We start from the raw sequence: 15,367 nt of genomic DNA on the forward strand, positions 1-15,367 counted from the left end.
ACAGGCAAAATATAGACACTTACTTAAAGATGGAAATGATGAAACAGTCACATCTGGACTGGCAGTTCATACAGCAAATCTTCATCATCCCAAGACACGAAAAGTCATTTGCATGAAGACATTCAGACATGAAGCCTTTGCATGAAGACTTTGCTTGAAGACTTTGCATGAAGACACTGAGTAAGGGGTGACTCTGGCTTATATACCATTTTAACCCTTCTCTTACATTCAAGATGCCGCACTGTCTAGCATGCATCTCTTTGAAGCTTCCTGAAGCAGCTTTTGGACTTCCCTTGTTTAGTGTGAAGTATCACATTTAAAAAAACCTTCAGTTTCTTGGTTCCTGCCTCCAACATAAACAATTAGGCAATTTAGCCTTTGATCACCAGGCTATGTAAATTGTAGCAAGATGTTCTGCTTGCCTATTACCATAACAGAGCGAGTTTGCCGTTTTCAAAATCCCATATACACTGTAAATAACTTCATAACTTCAGTTCAGATTTACTTACTGGCACGCGAGACATATTAATACATTCCGTCACGCCTGACGCTCCCAAAGAGACTACATATTACCGTGTAGTACTAAAATTAAGGGAGATATTAATATCTGGCTCTTAGTATCTGTTAGATATCAAGTGTTTAGAACCATTAGTTGGGGCTTGGGCCCATGAATACACATATGTAACTCTTAGCACGATCAGCCAAGGACATCTCATAATATTCTTATATTTAATAAGGTCACCCATTCTGATATCTCCTGGTGTAACCGCCCCCTTGTCCCCATCAATAAATCCTTTGAAGCAGGGACCCCTGGGTGGGGGACATTTGTCACCTGGTTTTAGATTTCACACCTAATGCCCAGACCTCCTGAATCAGAGGCCTTTGTAAGTGTGAGTTATAATGCTCACACCCCACTCTAGCTTCCTGCAAACAGGACGCCTTTGATCAGGGCTGTTTCCTAGCAATATTCCCTTGGCCTGCAAATTAGGTATTAACATACTGTGCACCAAAATCCCCATGTGTATGTTTCACACCCAACTGCAATCAAGCCGTTTGAAGTCCAGATTTTCTGAAAAGACACAATACAGTTGTATTTTCTTAAACTACAGCTTATTAACCCCTTAAGCCCCAGTGTGTGTGGTGCAGACACTGGCATAACCATAAACATGGGAACAGGGGAATATATATTTTCATGGTAGAACAAGGGTTAAATCACATTTCTGGACCTCAGCCCAGTTAACCCCTTGCTTCCCAGGTGAGAGTAGAGGGTGGCCAATTGGGGTGTAACCCCTTTAATCCCGGGCCAAATCCTCACGACCGTCACATTAAACTTTTTGCTGCTGCCTGTAGGATCCCGTACCATTCCTCATCCTCTAAAGTCTCCCCTAAGTCAGATTCCCACTGTCTGATGTAACGAAGTCTTGATTCATTAGGGGTCTCAGGACAGATCACTTCCCTGTACATTCTACTGCTGCGGCCAAGTTTATTCGAGCATTTGCCCGTTCTTGGCCGCAGCAGTAGCCTGGCGCGTGCCCGAGTGTGACGGGCGCGCGCCGAAGCAGCGGAAGAGCGCCCTCCGATCGGGGCGCTCTCCCTACCGCTGCCGGGTCCGCCGGGTCCCCCGGAACCCCCTGCCGCCGTCCCGCGATCGCGGGACACCAGGGCTCCCTCGGGGAGCCCTGGACGCGCGTGCAGGGGGCGCTGGCTCCCGAAGACGCGTGACCGCGCGTCTATGACGCGCGGCACGCCGAGGGGCGGCCACTAGCAAGCCGGGAAATCAATATGCAATAAAGTGTGTCGGTAGTGTAGATGTGAGTCCCCGTGTGTCCGTTCCTCTAGAACACATCTGCTCAAATTCGTTCTTACAGGTCTGATTGGGGTTTTGTTATAGAAATCTCTGATCTGCAGGTATCTAAAGAATTCCTTGTTTGGTATATCCTTTGTGGACTTAATTTGTTCAAATGTTTTTATGTATTTTCTTCCCCCCAGGTCATTAAGCCGTGTAATACCCGAGTGTATCCAAGCTAACAAATTATTTCTATTCATCCCTGGAGCGAAATCTGGGTTACCGATGATTGGTGTCATAAGTGAGTCCTTGGAGGTTAGATTACAGCCGTATTTAGTGGCCTCCCATACCCGTATTGAACCGACTATGGTCTGGAGCGTCATTTCCATCCTAATTAACCCTTTCTTGGGTAGCCAGATCAAATTGTGAAGTTCAATTGGTGCACAACAGCTTTTCTCCAATTCTACCCATCTCCTTAAGCTTGGGTCCGTGTGCCATTGGATAATTTGACTTAATTGGGCCGCTTTGTAGTAGGCTAACAAGCAAGGTACCGCTAGTCCTCCTTTTATGGTGGGCCTCTTCAAGATACCCTTTGCAATTCTTGGGTTTTTCTTATTCCAAATAAATTTCATCATTTGTGACTGTAGGGAGAGGATGTCCGCATTTACTATAGGTATAGGTAGACTCTGGAATAGATATAATATCTTTGGGAGGAGGTTCATTTTCACGCTATGTATCCTCCCAATCCATGAGATGCCACCTTTCATCCATGTCCTGAGATCCTCCCTCAACGTCTTAATCAGCCTGGGAAAATTGGCTTTGTATAATGTTTTGTAGTCCTTTGGGATGTATACCCCTAAATATTTGATAGCGGAGGTTTTCCATTTAAAATTAAAGTTTATTTCTATCAGTTTTTCCACTTCTTTGGGTAAATTTATATTGAGGGCTTCCGATTTGGTCTGATTGATTTTAAACCCCGAAATTTGGTTAAATTTACTTAAAATTCCAAAAACATTGGGCAGGGATGTGAGAGGTTTTGACAACGTTAAAATGACGTCATCTGCATACAAGGCTGCTTTGTGCATCTGGTTATCAATTGAGATTCCTGTTATGTACTGCACCGACACACTTTATTCGAGCAAATACCCAGTGTGTACCTGGCAGATACCTGGAATGCGCCGCTCCTCACCTCTGACAAGCCCCGTTGTGTTTGCCTTCCCAGCCTGGGTTCATGCCTGGCTGACGGGCGGCTGATCTGTTAAATGATAATGATTAGGATTTAATAAGCTGCAATGCTTCGCGTGTCTACCAGATGGCATAAATTCATGAATTATAATGCAGTATATATATATATATACTGTGCAGTATTGCAGCCAGCGGGAATAAAATGCTTTAATCCCTGCCTGAAAAATACCTCAATGCACTCGGGCAGAAAACAGTCACAAACCTCAATACACCCGGGTATACCCGAATTCGTGGGACTAGCCGAGCTCGAATAAAGTGTGTCGCCAGTGTATGGGCTATGTCTAATGTGCGCGGCTAGGGGCTCGATACAGAGGGCAAACAGCAGTGGGGACAACGGGCAACCCTGTCTTGTTCCGCTTCGTATATTAAATTGATCTGAGGGGAAGCCCTTGCTGTCGGACCTTCATATAGCGCAAGAATGGCTTTTAACAGGCGTCCTTCGAAACCAAATTCTCCCAATATTTCTTTTAAGTTGGGCCAGTCTATTCTATCGAAGGCTTTCTCAGCATCCAGACTTAACACCATGGAGTGTATGTTTTTCTTTTTAGCCAAATCAATTATATCAATGATTCTCCTGGTGTTGTCTGCTACTTGCCTACCTCCGATAAACCCTACCTGATCCGCGTGGATTAACGTGGGAAGAACACTACCTACCCTGTTTGCTATGAGTTTGGAGTACATTTTAACATCTGAGTTAATCAGTGAAATGGGCCGGTAGCTCTTGCAGTCTGCCGGGTCCTTTCCAGGTTTATGGATCAAAGAAATTGAAGCTGTAGCATTTGTGTTGGGAAGGAGGCCCCCGCTAGAATCTCGTTAAATAATTTTAACATGTGAGGAGCTAGTAATTTGGGGTATTTTTTGTAATATAAATTGGAGAAGCCATCTGGCCCTGGAGCTTTGGCTGGTTTTAATATCTTGATTACCTCTGATAACTCTTCTTTAGTGAAGTCTGCCTGCAGTGCTTCTCTCTCACCCCTTTTCAAGGTGGGTCATTTTGCCTCTTTCAGAAATGTTTTTAACATCTCTTTCGTTTTTGGGTTGTGGATGACCTTATCTCCATTGTATAATTTTTCATAGAGAAGGAGAAAAACTGGAAGAGCACTACTGTAGGTTTCAAAAAAGTAGAAAGGAGGGTGTGTATCCCATAAAAAGATTATTTATTGGTCATTGAAAAACAGGGCAATGGAGAGCCCCACCAACGTCTCACTGCGGAGCGGCGGCCAGAGCTACTACATATAACAGCTGAGGCTGCTATCTCACTCCTCAGCACTCCACACGAGCACAAGGAGCACAGCCACAGAGGGTTTGATTACTGTCTTCATTTGCTATTCCCATTAACCTTTCATTGACTGTTGTGGACTCCCGGTGCTTCTTTGCAAGCTGCTTTCTTGCAGGCTGCGTTCAGCCTTTACTGTACCATTGCCCACAGTTTCTTGTGGTACTTCAACTACTGGCATTGACTTTAGTGGATTCTTGCTGCCCTGCTATTAGCTGTTTAGCTGTATTTAGCCTACACTGTATGTTTGCTATCTATTTTCAGGGGTGTCTGATTTGACCAGTTATAGGGGAAGGGAGGCTTTGGGAAGTACCTCTGGGAACTTTTGGACCAGGGGGAATGGGCCAGATGAAGAGGTAGTCCCTCGAAAGTCGCCCCCCTAGCATACTTGCCAGTCTCCGTTTTGTGTATATTCCTTGTGTTTCATGTTTTTTCCCCTTTTCCTTCCCCCCCCCCCCCCTCACTTTGTGACATGCCCATTTGTGATACTGGTTGCTGCAAACACATTTGATCTATTTCTGGTTCGTTTTATTATTAAATGTTTATTCTGCATTACAACTGTTTTCATCATTTAGCTATTAGACAGTGAGAGCTGGTACTTACGTAGATTTGTTAGTACTATACAGGGAATAAGGGTCCCCTTTTGTTCCGTGCACCCTGCAATTGCATAAATGTAACACTATCAGAGTGCTGTCTATCGTCCCCTTTTACGCTAACAAGCAAGGTACCGCTAGTCCTCCTTTTATGGTGGGCCTCTTCAAGATACCCTTTGCAATTCTTGGGTTTTTCTTATTCCAAATAAATGCCATAATTTGGGACTGTAGGGAGAGGATGTCCGCATTTACTACAGGTATAGGTAGACTCTGGAATAGATATAACATCCTTGGGAGGAGATTCATTTTCACGCTATGTATCCTCCCAATCCATGAGATGCCACCTTTCATCCATGTCCTGAGATCCTCCCTCAACGTCTTAATCAGCCTGGGAAAATTGGTTTTGTATAATGTTTTGTAGTCCCTTGTGATGTATAGCCCTAAGTATTTCATAGCGGAGGTTTTCCATTTAAAATTAAAGTTAATTTCTATCAGTTTTTCCACTTCTTTGGGTAAATTTATATTGAGGGCTTCCGATTTGGTCTGATTGATTTTAAACCCCGAAATTTGGTTAAATTTACTTAAAATCCCAAAAACATTGGGCAGGGATGTGAGAGGTTTTGACAACGTTAAAATGACGTCATCTGCATACAAGGCTGCTTTGTGCACCTGGTTATCAATTGAGATTCCTGTTATGTATGGGCTATGTCTAATGTGCGTGGCTAGGGGCTCGATACAGAGGGCAAACAGCAGTGGGGACAACGGGCAACCCTGTCTTGTTCCGCTTCGTATATTAAATTGATCTGAGAGGAAGCCCTGATGTCGCACCCTTGCTGTCGGACCTTCATATAGCGCAAGAATGGCTTTTAACAGACGTCCTTCGAAACCAAATTCTCCCAATGTTTCTTTTAGGTAGGGCCAGTCTATTCTATCGAAGGCTTTCTCAGCATCCAGACGTAACACCATGGAGTGTATGTTTTTCTTTTTAGCCAAATCAATTAAATCAATGATTCTCCTGGTGTTGTCTGCCTCTTGCCTACCTCCGATAAACCCTACCTGATCCGCGTGGATTAACCTGGGAAGAACACTACCTACCCTATTTGCTATGAGTTTGGAGTAAATTTTAACATCTGCGTTAATCAGTGAAATGGGCCGGTAGCTCTTGCAGTCTGCCGGGTCCTTTCCAGGTTTATGGATCAAAGAAATTGAAGCTGTAGCATTTGTGTTGGGAAGGAGGCCCCCGCTAGAATCTCGTTAAATAATTTTAACATGTGAGGAGCTAGTAATTTGAGGTATTTTTTGTAATATAAATTGGAGAAGCCATCTGGCCCTGGCGCTTTTGCTGGTTTTAATATCTTGATTACCTCTGATAACTCTTCTTTAGTGAAGTCTGCCTGCAGTGCTTCTCTCTCACCCCTGCTCAAGGTGGGTCATTTTGCCTCTTTCAGAAATGTTTTTAACATCTCTTTCGTTTTTGGGTTGTGGATGACCTTATCTCCATTGTATAATTTTTCATAGAGAAGGAGAAAAACTGGAAGAGCACTACTGTAGGTATCAAAAAAGTAGAAAGGAGGGTGTGTATCCCATAAAAAGATTATTTATTGGTCATTGAAAAACAGGGCAATGGAGAGCCCCACCAACGTTTCACTGCGGAGCGGCGGCCAGAGCTACTACATATAACAGCTGAGGCTGCTATCTCACTCCTCAGCACTCCACACGCGCACAAGGAGCAGATCCAGAGGGTTTGATTACTGTCTTCATTTGCTATTCCCATTAACCTTTCATTGACTGTTGTGGACTCCTGGTGCTTCTTTGCAAGCTCTCTGCAGACCGGGGGACTCAGCTGCACGCGCCGCCTGCCTCGCAGACACGCGTGCAGTGCAGACAGTAGGACCGCAGCCTGAGGAACGTACATTGCAGTAAATCAGGTCCACATTGGCTGCTTAGTTTTGGTTTGAGGAGCGCTTGTGTAATCTCCTCTTCGGATACTGGGCCAAATTGAAAATGGTGGGCAGTGTTTGGAGGGGGTGGGACTATAGGGGTACTCCCAGGATGAGATTCAGGTTTGTGGTTTGGGTTGCGTTTCGCTAATAAGTTAGTGGCACACCCCACAAAGTAATCATTGAATGCATTTGCAATGTCGTGGGGTTTGTCAGAGTAATATACCCCTTAGTGATATTCCTTGGCTGTTGATGGTTAGGAGGCTGGAATATATTGTTGATAACCTTCCAGAAGTTAGCTGGGTTTGATGTATTCTGGAGGAGATTGTCAGAGTAATATTGTGCTTTTGCGTGCCTTGTTTGCTTGTGCACATGTTCCGCAGGTATCTGTAGTGATTGAGATCCTTGGTAGTGCCAGTTACTTTGTAGCTTTTCCACAAGGTATCCCTAAGATGGTAGAGCGCTATAGGGTAAGTTGTAACCCATGGAAGGTGGGCCCCCCGTACTCTTATTCTGCATAGTGGAGCATGAGTATCGCAGAGTTTTAGGAACTCGGATTGGAAATAGTCGAGTGCCGAATCGGGGTCGGGAATTAGGACGAATCTGTACCAAGGGCAGCTGGTAAGGTCAGCCAGAAACTGTTGTGGGTTAAAGTTTCTAAATGTTCTAGTGAGGAGAACTTTAGGGCTTGATTGGGGCGGTTTAATTTTCCTTACACAGTACACTATTGCATGGTCACTGAAAATGTCAGGAAGGATACCAGAGGATTGGATTGGAGGAAAGAATCCAGTCTAGCAAGGAATGGTTGTGCAATTTCAGGTTTGTCCGTGTGGGTTGGGAAATGAGTTGCGATAGGTTAAGTGACTTGAGTTGTATCTGGATTTTGTGTTTTTTTGGGTTGAGCCAATTGTATTTGAAATTCCCAAGAACTAGCAGCTCACTCTTCTCATTCAGAGAGGAAATGGAGCCAAGAAACTGGGTGATATCAGTCAGGGATTGTAGAGGGGCTTTAGGGGGGCGGTAGATGCCAGCAATCAGGACGGGCTTAGAAAAGGGGAGGCAGATTCTGCCAACTAGGATTTCAAAAGAGGGTGGGCTTGGGGGCAATTTAACAGTGTAAATTGTAAGGTGTCTGCAATATAAAATAACACCCCTCCTCCTCTCTTTGACCTATCTCTCCTAAAAATGGAGTATCCCTGAATGGCAATATTAGCATCAGGGGTTTTAGGGGTTAGCCATGTTTCTGTGAGATCGATGGCTTTGGGTTTCTGCATAAGGCACCATCCTCTTAGTCCATCCAGTTTGGGCAGCAGGCTCCGGATATTTATACGGGCGACAGATAGACTTTTTGGAATTTTAAGGGCGTATTCTCAGTTGTATGGGACAGAGTTGAAAAGGGAGAGCCTGGGTTAATTTCAATATCACCTGCTAAAGAGGGAGGACAGTGACCTGGGGCGACTCGCTATACACCCCAAGTTTCTCATCAACAAGAATGGTGCAATGCTCTGGAATAGTTAACGGCGTTACTTATTAACACACGGCTCTCTGGGGACCTTACTCACCAATAACGGTCTTCATTACACGCGAGCAATCGCACGCTGCAGGGTATTCCTCCCCGGCCTTCAGGGAAGGGGGCGGGGGGCGGCTTTCTCTTGGAAAGAGGAGACTGCAGCCAGGTGAAGGGGGGGCAGTACATGGTGTGTGAGGGGGGGCAGTACATGGTGTGTAAGGGGGGGGGGCAGTACATGGTGTGTGAGGGGGGAGGCAGTACATGGTGTGTGAGGGGGAGGAAGTACATGGTGTGGGAGGGGGGGAGCAGTACATTGTGTGTGAGGGGGGGGAGCAGTACATGGTGTGTGAGGGGGGGGCAGTATATGGTGTGTGAGTGGGGGCAGTATATGGTGTGTGAGGAGGGGCAGTACATGGTGTGTGAGGGGGGGCAGTAGATGGTGTGTGAAGGGGGGGCAGTACATGGTGTGTGAGGGGGGGAGCAGTAAATTGTGTGTGAGGGGGGGGATTTAAGACTTAGTTTAAGGGGTCTCTCTGGGGGGCTGGAGTGACTGCTTCAAGGTCCTTCTGATTGCGTTAGGTGGGAGATGTGCGGGGGAAGGGTCAGTGGGGTATTTGGTCAGTTAAGGTATTAGAGCTCTCACGGGCAACTCCTGTCCTCAAGGGCCTCCAACTAGTCAGGTTTTCAGGAGGTCCCAGTGTCACGGTAACTTATGACAGGATATAATATACACAAAAATAACTGGGTTGAACTGAACACGACTGAGATATAATAAAAGAATTTCTTCCTTAGATAGGTGAACACAGCAGATGATACAAATAACAAACAAGAAATACACTTACTTAGGGAGGGGAATGCAGAAGTAATCAGGAGTCTTGATTAGCAATTCCACAGCAATCAGGCATCAATCAGTTGGTATAAAGAAGACAATGAATATAGGGCTGACATCAGTTTATATATCTTTTCAGCCCTATCCTTACTATTGAGTGCAGGCTATTGGTGAACAATTACCTGCACCCAATCTCTAATGTGGGAACATTACATTAATAACCCATGCCCCCCAGCTAGATGGCACATGCGTACTGGGGCCCTGGGTGTCCCATTTCTGTAGCCCCACACCCAAGTCAGGGGCGCTGGCCAGTCTACCAGATGGGGTATCTGGTCAGGATACTCTTAGTTTGTAGGTGTGAGTTATAGCACCTACAAACCACTCAAGCCTGGTACTTCTCCGCCCTAATGTATACAGCTAGGGAAGCTAAGCCTTTGATCAGGGGGGCTCTTTGTACACAATAGGTCACCCCTCTGATCATTTGCATTCCACAGATTGCAGACATCTTCGCAGGCTTTTATCCCCGCTTTGAAATACAGTACAGTTTTTAATATAAAGACATATTAAAATAATCAGTTCTGTTGGGCCCAGCGGGTCGGAACGGGCCAGTCCTTCATGCCGGAAGTGACTCTCCATTGTCGCCAAGTTTCAGCCCACTGCGACCTTCCAGACCGGAGTTACACAAATGCAAGTTAAAACTTTTATTTCTTTAACACAGGATTCTCCGCTTTAAAATAAATCTCTGTTTTTCACTCATTCCCCATTGAAATCAACGGGCTCCGCCGCCATAGGCTTTCAATGGGGCAACTCCGCCATTGGCGTTTATGGGACTTCTCCGTCATAGCCTTTCAATGGGGAACCGCCGCCATTGACGTCTATGGGAAAAATCACTGATCTTTACAGTTGCCCACACTTCGTCTGGTTGGTCGGAGAGAGTTGGAAATGGACATGCAGTCATGCCGGAACCGTGACTGCATGCACCCCAAATACCAGCCCTCTGGTCCTCCCAGAACCAAAGATATGGGCTTATACATTTCAGAGTTTCGGACTTAGCCGTTTTCTCGCGCTGCTCTTCCCGTCGCCATTGAAGTCTATGGCGCGACCCGCTTGGCTAGCGCGACCCTTTCTTGGGGTCCTGGATTCTTGGACCCGGTGGTGATCAAGTGTGGGGGGGCCTAAGAGCTAGGGGCAAAAATAATTTTATTTCTGTGTGCCCTAGAACTTGGGATTCCCACGCCACTTGTCGTTGAACTTGACCTAATAGTGATGAAAGCTCTTTTTCAGACATTGTTTCCACTTCTGCGGTTCTGCGGTTTGGATGGCTGCCAACCTGTTCCTGGAGATCGGCGTCGAGGAATCCCCATTGAAGTCAATGGGCCCATTGACTTACAATGGGAAACTGCCGCTCCTCCTCTCGGACGCCACCTGCTGGTCTTTGAGGGAAACAGGTCCAAAACCTCTGGATTCGCCATTGAAATGAATGGAGCTGCAATGGCGGCCTATGGGACCCTGCAAAATGGAGCCTGAAAAGGCGGGAACATGGAACAAAGGGCTATAATCACTTTCTAACTATTAACCCTTCTCCTCCCGGATGGATCCCAGTGTGTGTGTGGTGCAGACACTGACCTGATGATAGTACATTATAACAGGGAAATACACACATGGATGTTGCAGCAAGGTAAAAACCACATTCCTGGATCGCAGTCCAGTTAACCCCTTGCATCCCTGGTGAGATCAGGGGGTGGCCATATGGGGTGCAACCCCTTTAATACCGGGCCAATCCCCCTCTCCCTTTACACCAGCTTCAGCAAAGGGGGCTCAATCCGTCCCTGCTTCAACACAGGTCTTTGACTGAGCCTGTGATTGAGCCACTTGTGCTGAAGCTGGGATATCCTGAAAACCTGACCTGTTGGTTGCCCTTGAGGACTCCCCTGTATTAGAGGGTAATTTTCACACCTCTTCTCCCCTAGGATGCCTCTTCTAACATGCAGCACAAAGCTCGCCACCCTGCAGAGGGCGCTTGCCCGCAACTTCCCCGAGTCCCTGAAGGTAAGGCGCAGACTGAGACGCTGACCTCTGACCTCTCTGGCCCAGCTGAGCTCTCTCCCGCTCCTGACCCGCAGGTGTATGGAGCTCTGCATTATGTGACCCGGGATAACCCCTTCAAGCTGCAGGTCGTGGTGGATCGGTGGCCAGATTTCACCTCCGTCATATGTCGCCCCCCGCAGGAGGTGAGCGGAACAGACCTGGAATAACCCCAAATAAGAATCTCTCAGAAGTGGGGATCAGAAGCCCCCGCTGTCTCTTTCTCATGTCTGTCTCTGAGATTGCTCTGGGATGTCACTTTGTAATGCCTCTGTCTCTTCCCTTTTATCTCTCCTCCCTCTCTCGTATCGTTCCCTCCCTCCCCATCCTTACTTCTCTCCCCATCCTTCCTTCCTCCCCTCTCTTCCTTCCTTTTCTCTCTGCTCTCATTCCCTTCTCTCTCCTCTCCCTCTCTTCTCTCTTCTTCCTCTCTTCTCTCCCCGCTCCCTCCCTTCTCTCACCTCTCCCTCCCTACTCTCACCTCTCCCTCCCTACTCTCTCCTCTCCCTCCCTTCTCTCTCTGCTCTCCCTCCCTTCTCTCTCTGCTCTCCCTCCCTTCTCTCTCTCTCATTTCCCCCTTCTATCCCTCCCTTCCCTCTGTACTCTCCCTCTCTTCTCTCTCCTCTCTTTCCTTTCCCCCCTTATCTCCCCTCCCTTCTCTCCCTCTCCATCCTCCGCCTCCCACACATCTCTCCCTCCCTTCTCTCCCCTCTTCTCTCCCTCCCTTCTCTCCCCTCTCCCTCTCCTATCTATCCTTTCTCCCCCACTTCTATCCCTCCCTTATCTCTCTTCTCTCCCTTCTCACACTCCCTCCCCATCCTTCCTTCTCTCCTCCCTCCTTTCTCTCTCTCTCCTTACCATCTCTCTCTCTCCCTCCCTCCCCATCATCCCCTCTCTCCCTCCCTCCCCATCCTCCCCTTTCCATCCATAGTCATCCTCCCCTCTCTCCCTTCTCTCTCCATTCCTTACCTTCTCTCCCTCTCTTCTCTCTCCCTCTCTCTTCTATCTCCCTCTCTCTTCTCTCTCCCTCTATCTTCCTCTCTCCCTCTACCTTCCTCTCTCCCTCTCTCTTGCCACCTCTCTCTCCCCCCTCTCTCCCTCCCATCCTTTATTTGTCTGTCTTGTACGCTGCTCATCGCTTATAGCTCTCTTCCCAGGAAAGGATCGACCCCTTGGACCACTACACCAACACGTACTTCCTGTTCAGCAGGGACCCCCGCAGCCTGAGCCAGATCTTGCAAGACCCCCAAACTGTAGACTGGACCCAGAAGTTACAGATACAGGGTGAGGGGGAAGAGATGAGGGGGAGAGGAGCTGGTAACTGCCGCCTATGAGTTTGTAAACTCGCCCCATAGAAGCAATGTGAAATGCGTCAGGTGCCCGACGACTAACAGGGAGAAATGTTTCTAATGGCCCCGGACAATTCCCTGGAGGGTTTGTTTTCATTTCGTTATTTTATTTTCACTCCAGTGTGAATAGCCCCTACCTCTACTGCCCCCTACAGCCCCCTCCCCCTATTGCCCCATACTTCTCTCCATGCCCCCCCACTGCCCCTACTGCCCCCTACCCCTACTGCCCCCTACTGTCCCCTACCCCTACTGCCCCATACTTCTCTCCATGCCCCCCACTGCCCCTACTGCCCCCTACCCCTACTGCCCCCTACTCTCCATGCCCCCCACTACCCCTACTGCCCCCTACTTCTCCCCATGCCCCCCCCCACTGACCCCCACTGCCCTCTACACTCCCTCCTACTTCTCTCCATGACCCCCCCCCCACTGCCCTCTACACTCCCTCCTACTCCTCTCCATGGCCCCCCACTCCCTCCTACTTCTCTCCATGCCCCCCCACTGCCCCCTACACTCCCCCTACTTCTCTCCATGCCCCCCTACTGCCACCTACTTCTCTCCATGCCCCCCCCCACTGCCCTCTACACTCCCTCCTACTTCTCTCCATGCCCCCCCTCCCACTGCCCTCTCCACCCCCTCCTACTTCTCTCCATGCCCCCCACTGCCCTCTCCACTCCCTCCTACTTCTCTCCATGGCCCCCCCCCCACTGCCCTCTCCATTCCCTCCTACTTCTCTCCATGCCCCCCCACCACTGCCCTGTCCTCTCCCTCCTACTTCTCTCCATGCCCCCCCTCACTGCCCTCTCCACTCCCTCCTAGTTCTCTCCATGCCCCCCCCCCCACTGCCCTCTCCACTCCCTCCTACTTCTCTCCATGCCCACCACTGCCCTCTCCACCCCCTCCTACTTCTCTCCATGCCCCCCACTGCCCTCTCCACTCCCTCCTACTTCTCTCCATGCCCCCCCCCCACTGCCCTCTCCATTCCCTCCTACTTCTCTCCATGCCCCCCCCCCACTGCCCTCTCCACTCCCTCCTACTTCTCTCCATGCCCCCACCACTGCCCTCTCCACTCCCTCCTACTTCTCTCCATGCCCCCCCCCCCACTGCCCTCTCCACTCCCTCCTACTTCTCTCCATGCCCCCCCCCACTGCCCTCTCCACTCCCTCTTACTTCTCTCCATGCCCCCCACTGCCCTCTCCACTCCCTCCTACTTCTCTCCATTCCCCCCCCACTGCCCTCTCCACTCCCTCCTACTTCTCTCCATGCCCCCCACTGCCCTCTCCACTCCCTCCTACTTCTCTCCATGCCCCCCACTGCCCTCTCCACTCCCTCCTACTTCTCTCCATGCCCCCACCACTGCCCTCTCCACTACCTCCTACTTCTCTCCATGCCCCCCCCCACTGCCCTCTCCACTCCCTCCTACTTCTCTCCATGCCCCCCCCACTGCCCTCTCCACTCCCTCCTACTTCTCTCCATGCCCCCCCCCCACTGCCCTCTCCACTCCCTCCTACTTCTCTCCATGCCCCTCCCCCCACTGCCCCCTACACTCCCTCCTACTTCTCTCCATGCCCCCCACTGCCCTCTCCTATCCCTCCTACTTCTCTCCATGCCCCCCCCACTGCCCTCTCCACTCCCTCCTACTCCTCTCCATGCCCCCCCACTGCCCTCTCCACTCCCTCCTACTTCTCTCCATGCCCCCACCCCCACCCCACACTGCCCTCTCCACTCCCTCCTAGTTCTCTCCATGCCCCCCCCTCCCACTGCCCTCTACACTCCCTCCTACTTCTCTCCATGCCCCCCCACTGCCCTCTCCACTCCCTCCTACTTCTCTCCATGCCCCCCCCCCCACTGCCCTCTACACTCCCTCCTACTTCTCTCCATGCCCTCCACTGCCCTCTTCACTCCCTCCTACTTCTCTCCATGGACCCCCCACTAGCCTCGCCACCACCCACCCCCAGATTTTCTTTATGCGCCCTCAAAGCTTTTCTACACCCATCCATCTTCTTTCCACACTCCCCCATCAAGCTTCTCTACACCCCTCCAGCTTCTCTCCGTGCCCCTCCCAGCTTCTCTACACCCCCCTCTCGCATTGGCCCCCCTGGCTTCTCTACACCACCCCAGCTTCACACCGTGGCCCCCCCAGATTCTCTACACCCCCCAGCTTCACACAGTGGCCCCCCCAGCTTTTCTCTGTGGCTCCCCAAGCTTCTCTACACCCCCCCCCCTGCCTGTCTCCGTGCCCCCCCTCATCCAGGTAAGAGGTTGCCCTGGGGGGAGGGTGGGTTTACTTATTCAGATAAGAGGTCGAACGGGGGGAGGGGGGCTTTACTCATTCAGATAAGAGGTCGAATGGAGGGAAGGGGCTTAACTCATGCAGGTAAGAGGTGAGGGGGAGGCAGCAGGGTGTTGGGGTGTATAGGACAGTGTGTAACAGGGCAGTGAGGGGGCAGCAGGATGTTGGGGTATATAGGACGGGGTATAACAGGGCAGTGAGGGGGCAGCAGGATGTTGGGGTGTATAGGACGGGGTATAACAGAGCAGTGAGGGGGCAGCAGGGTGTTGGGGTGGATAGGACGGGGTATAACAGGGCAGTGAGGGGGCAGCAGGATGTTGGGGTGTATAGGACGGGGTATAACAGGGCAGTGAGGGGACAGCAGGATGTTGGGGTGTATAGGAGGGGGTATAACAGGGCAGTGAGGGGGCAGCAGGGTGTTGGGGTGTATAGGACGGGGTATAACAGGGCAGTGAGGGGGCAGC

The 15,367-nt window shown here is 49.8% G+C and overlaps 1 protein-coding gene across 5 annotated transcripts in view; it reads left to right on the forward strand.

Annotated features, from left to right (window-relative positions):
- Positions 1–5,100: 5,100 nt before the first annotated feature.
- Positions 5,101–15,367, forward strand: part of LOC142483289 (glycine N-acyltransferase-like) — a 37,916-nt gene continuing 27,649 nt past the window's right edge. Inside the window, exons 1-5 of one of the 5 annotated variants that reach the window (XM_075583379.1) lie at positions 5,101–6,325; positions 6,419–6,474; positions 11,150–11,228; positions 11,303–11,410; positions 12,410–12,548. In XM_075583379.1, the coding sequence (XP_075439494.1) occupies positions 11,151–11,228; positions 11,303–11,410; positions 12,410–12,548 (325 nt within the window). In that variant the 5' untranslated portion in view covers positions 5,101–6,325; positions 6,419–6,474; position 11,150. The other 4 variants (XM_075583380.1, XM_075583377.1, XM_075583382.1 and 1 more) reach the window with 4 other exon arrangements.

The sequence above is a fragment of the Ascaphus truei genome, unplaced genomic scaffold (genome assembly GCF_040206685.1).
Source record: "Ascaphus truei isolate aAscTru1 unplaced genomic scaffold, aAscTru1.hap1 HAP1_SCAFFOLD_315, whole genome shotgun sequence".
NCBI classification, from domain to species: Eukaryota; Metazoa; Chordata; class Amphibia; order Anura; family Ascaphidae; genus Ascaphus; species Ascaphus truei.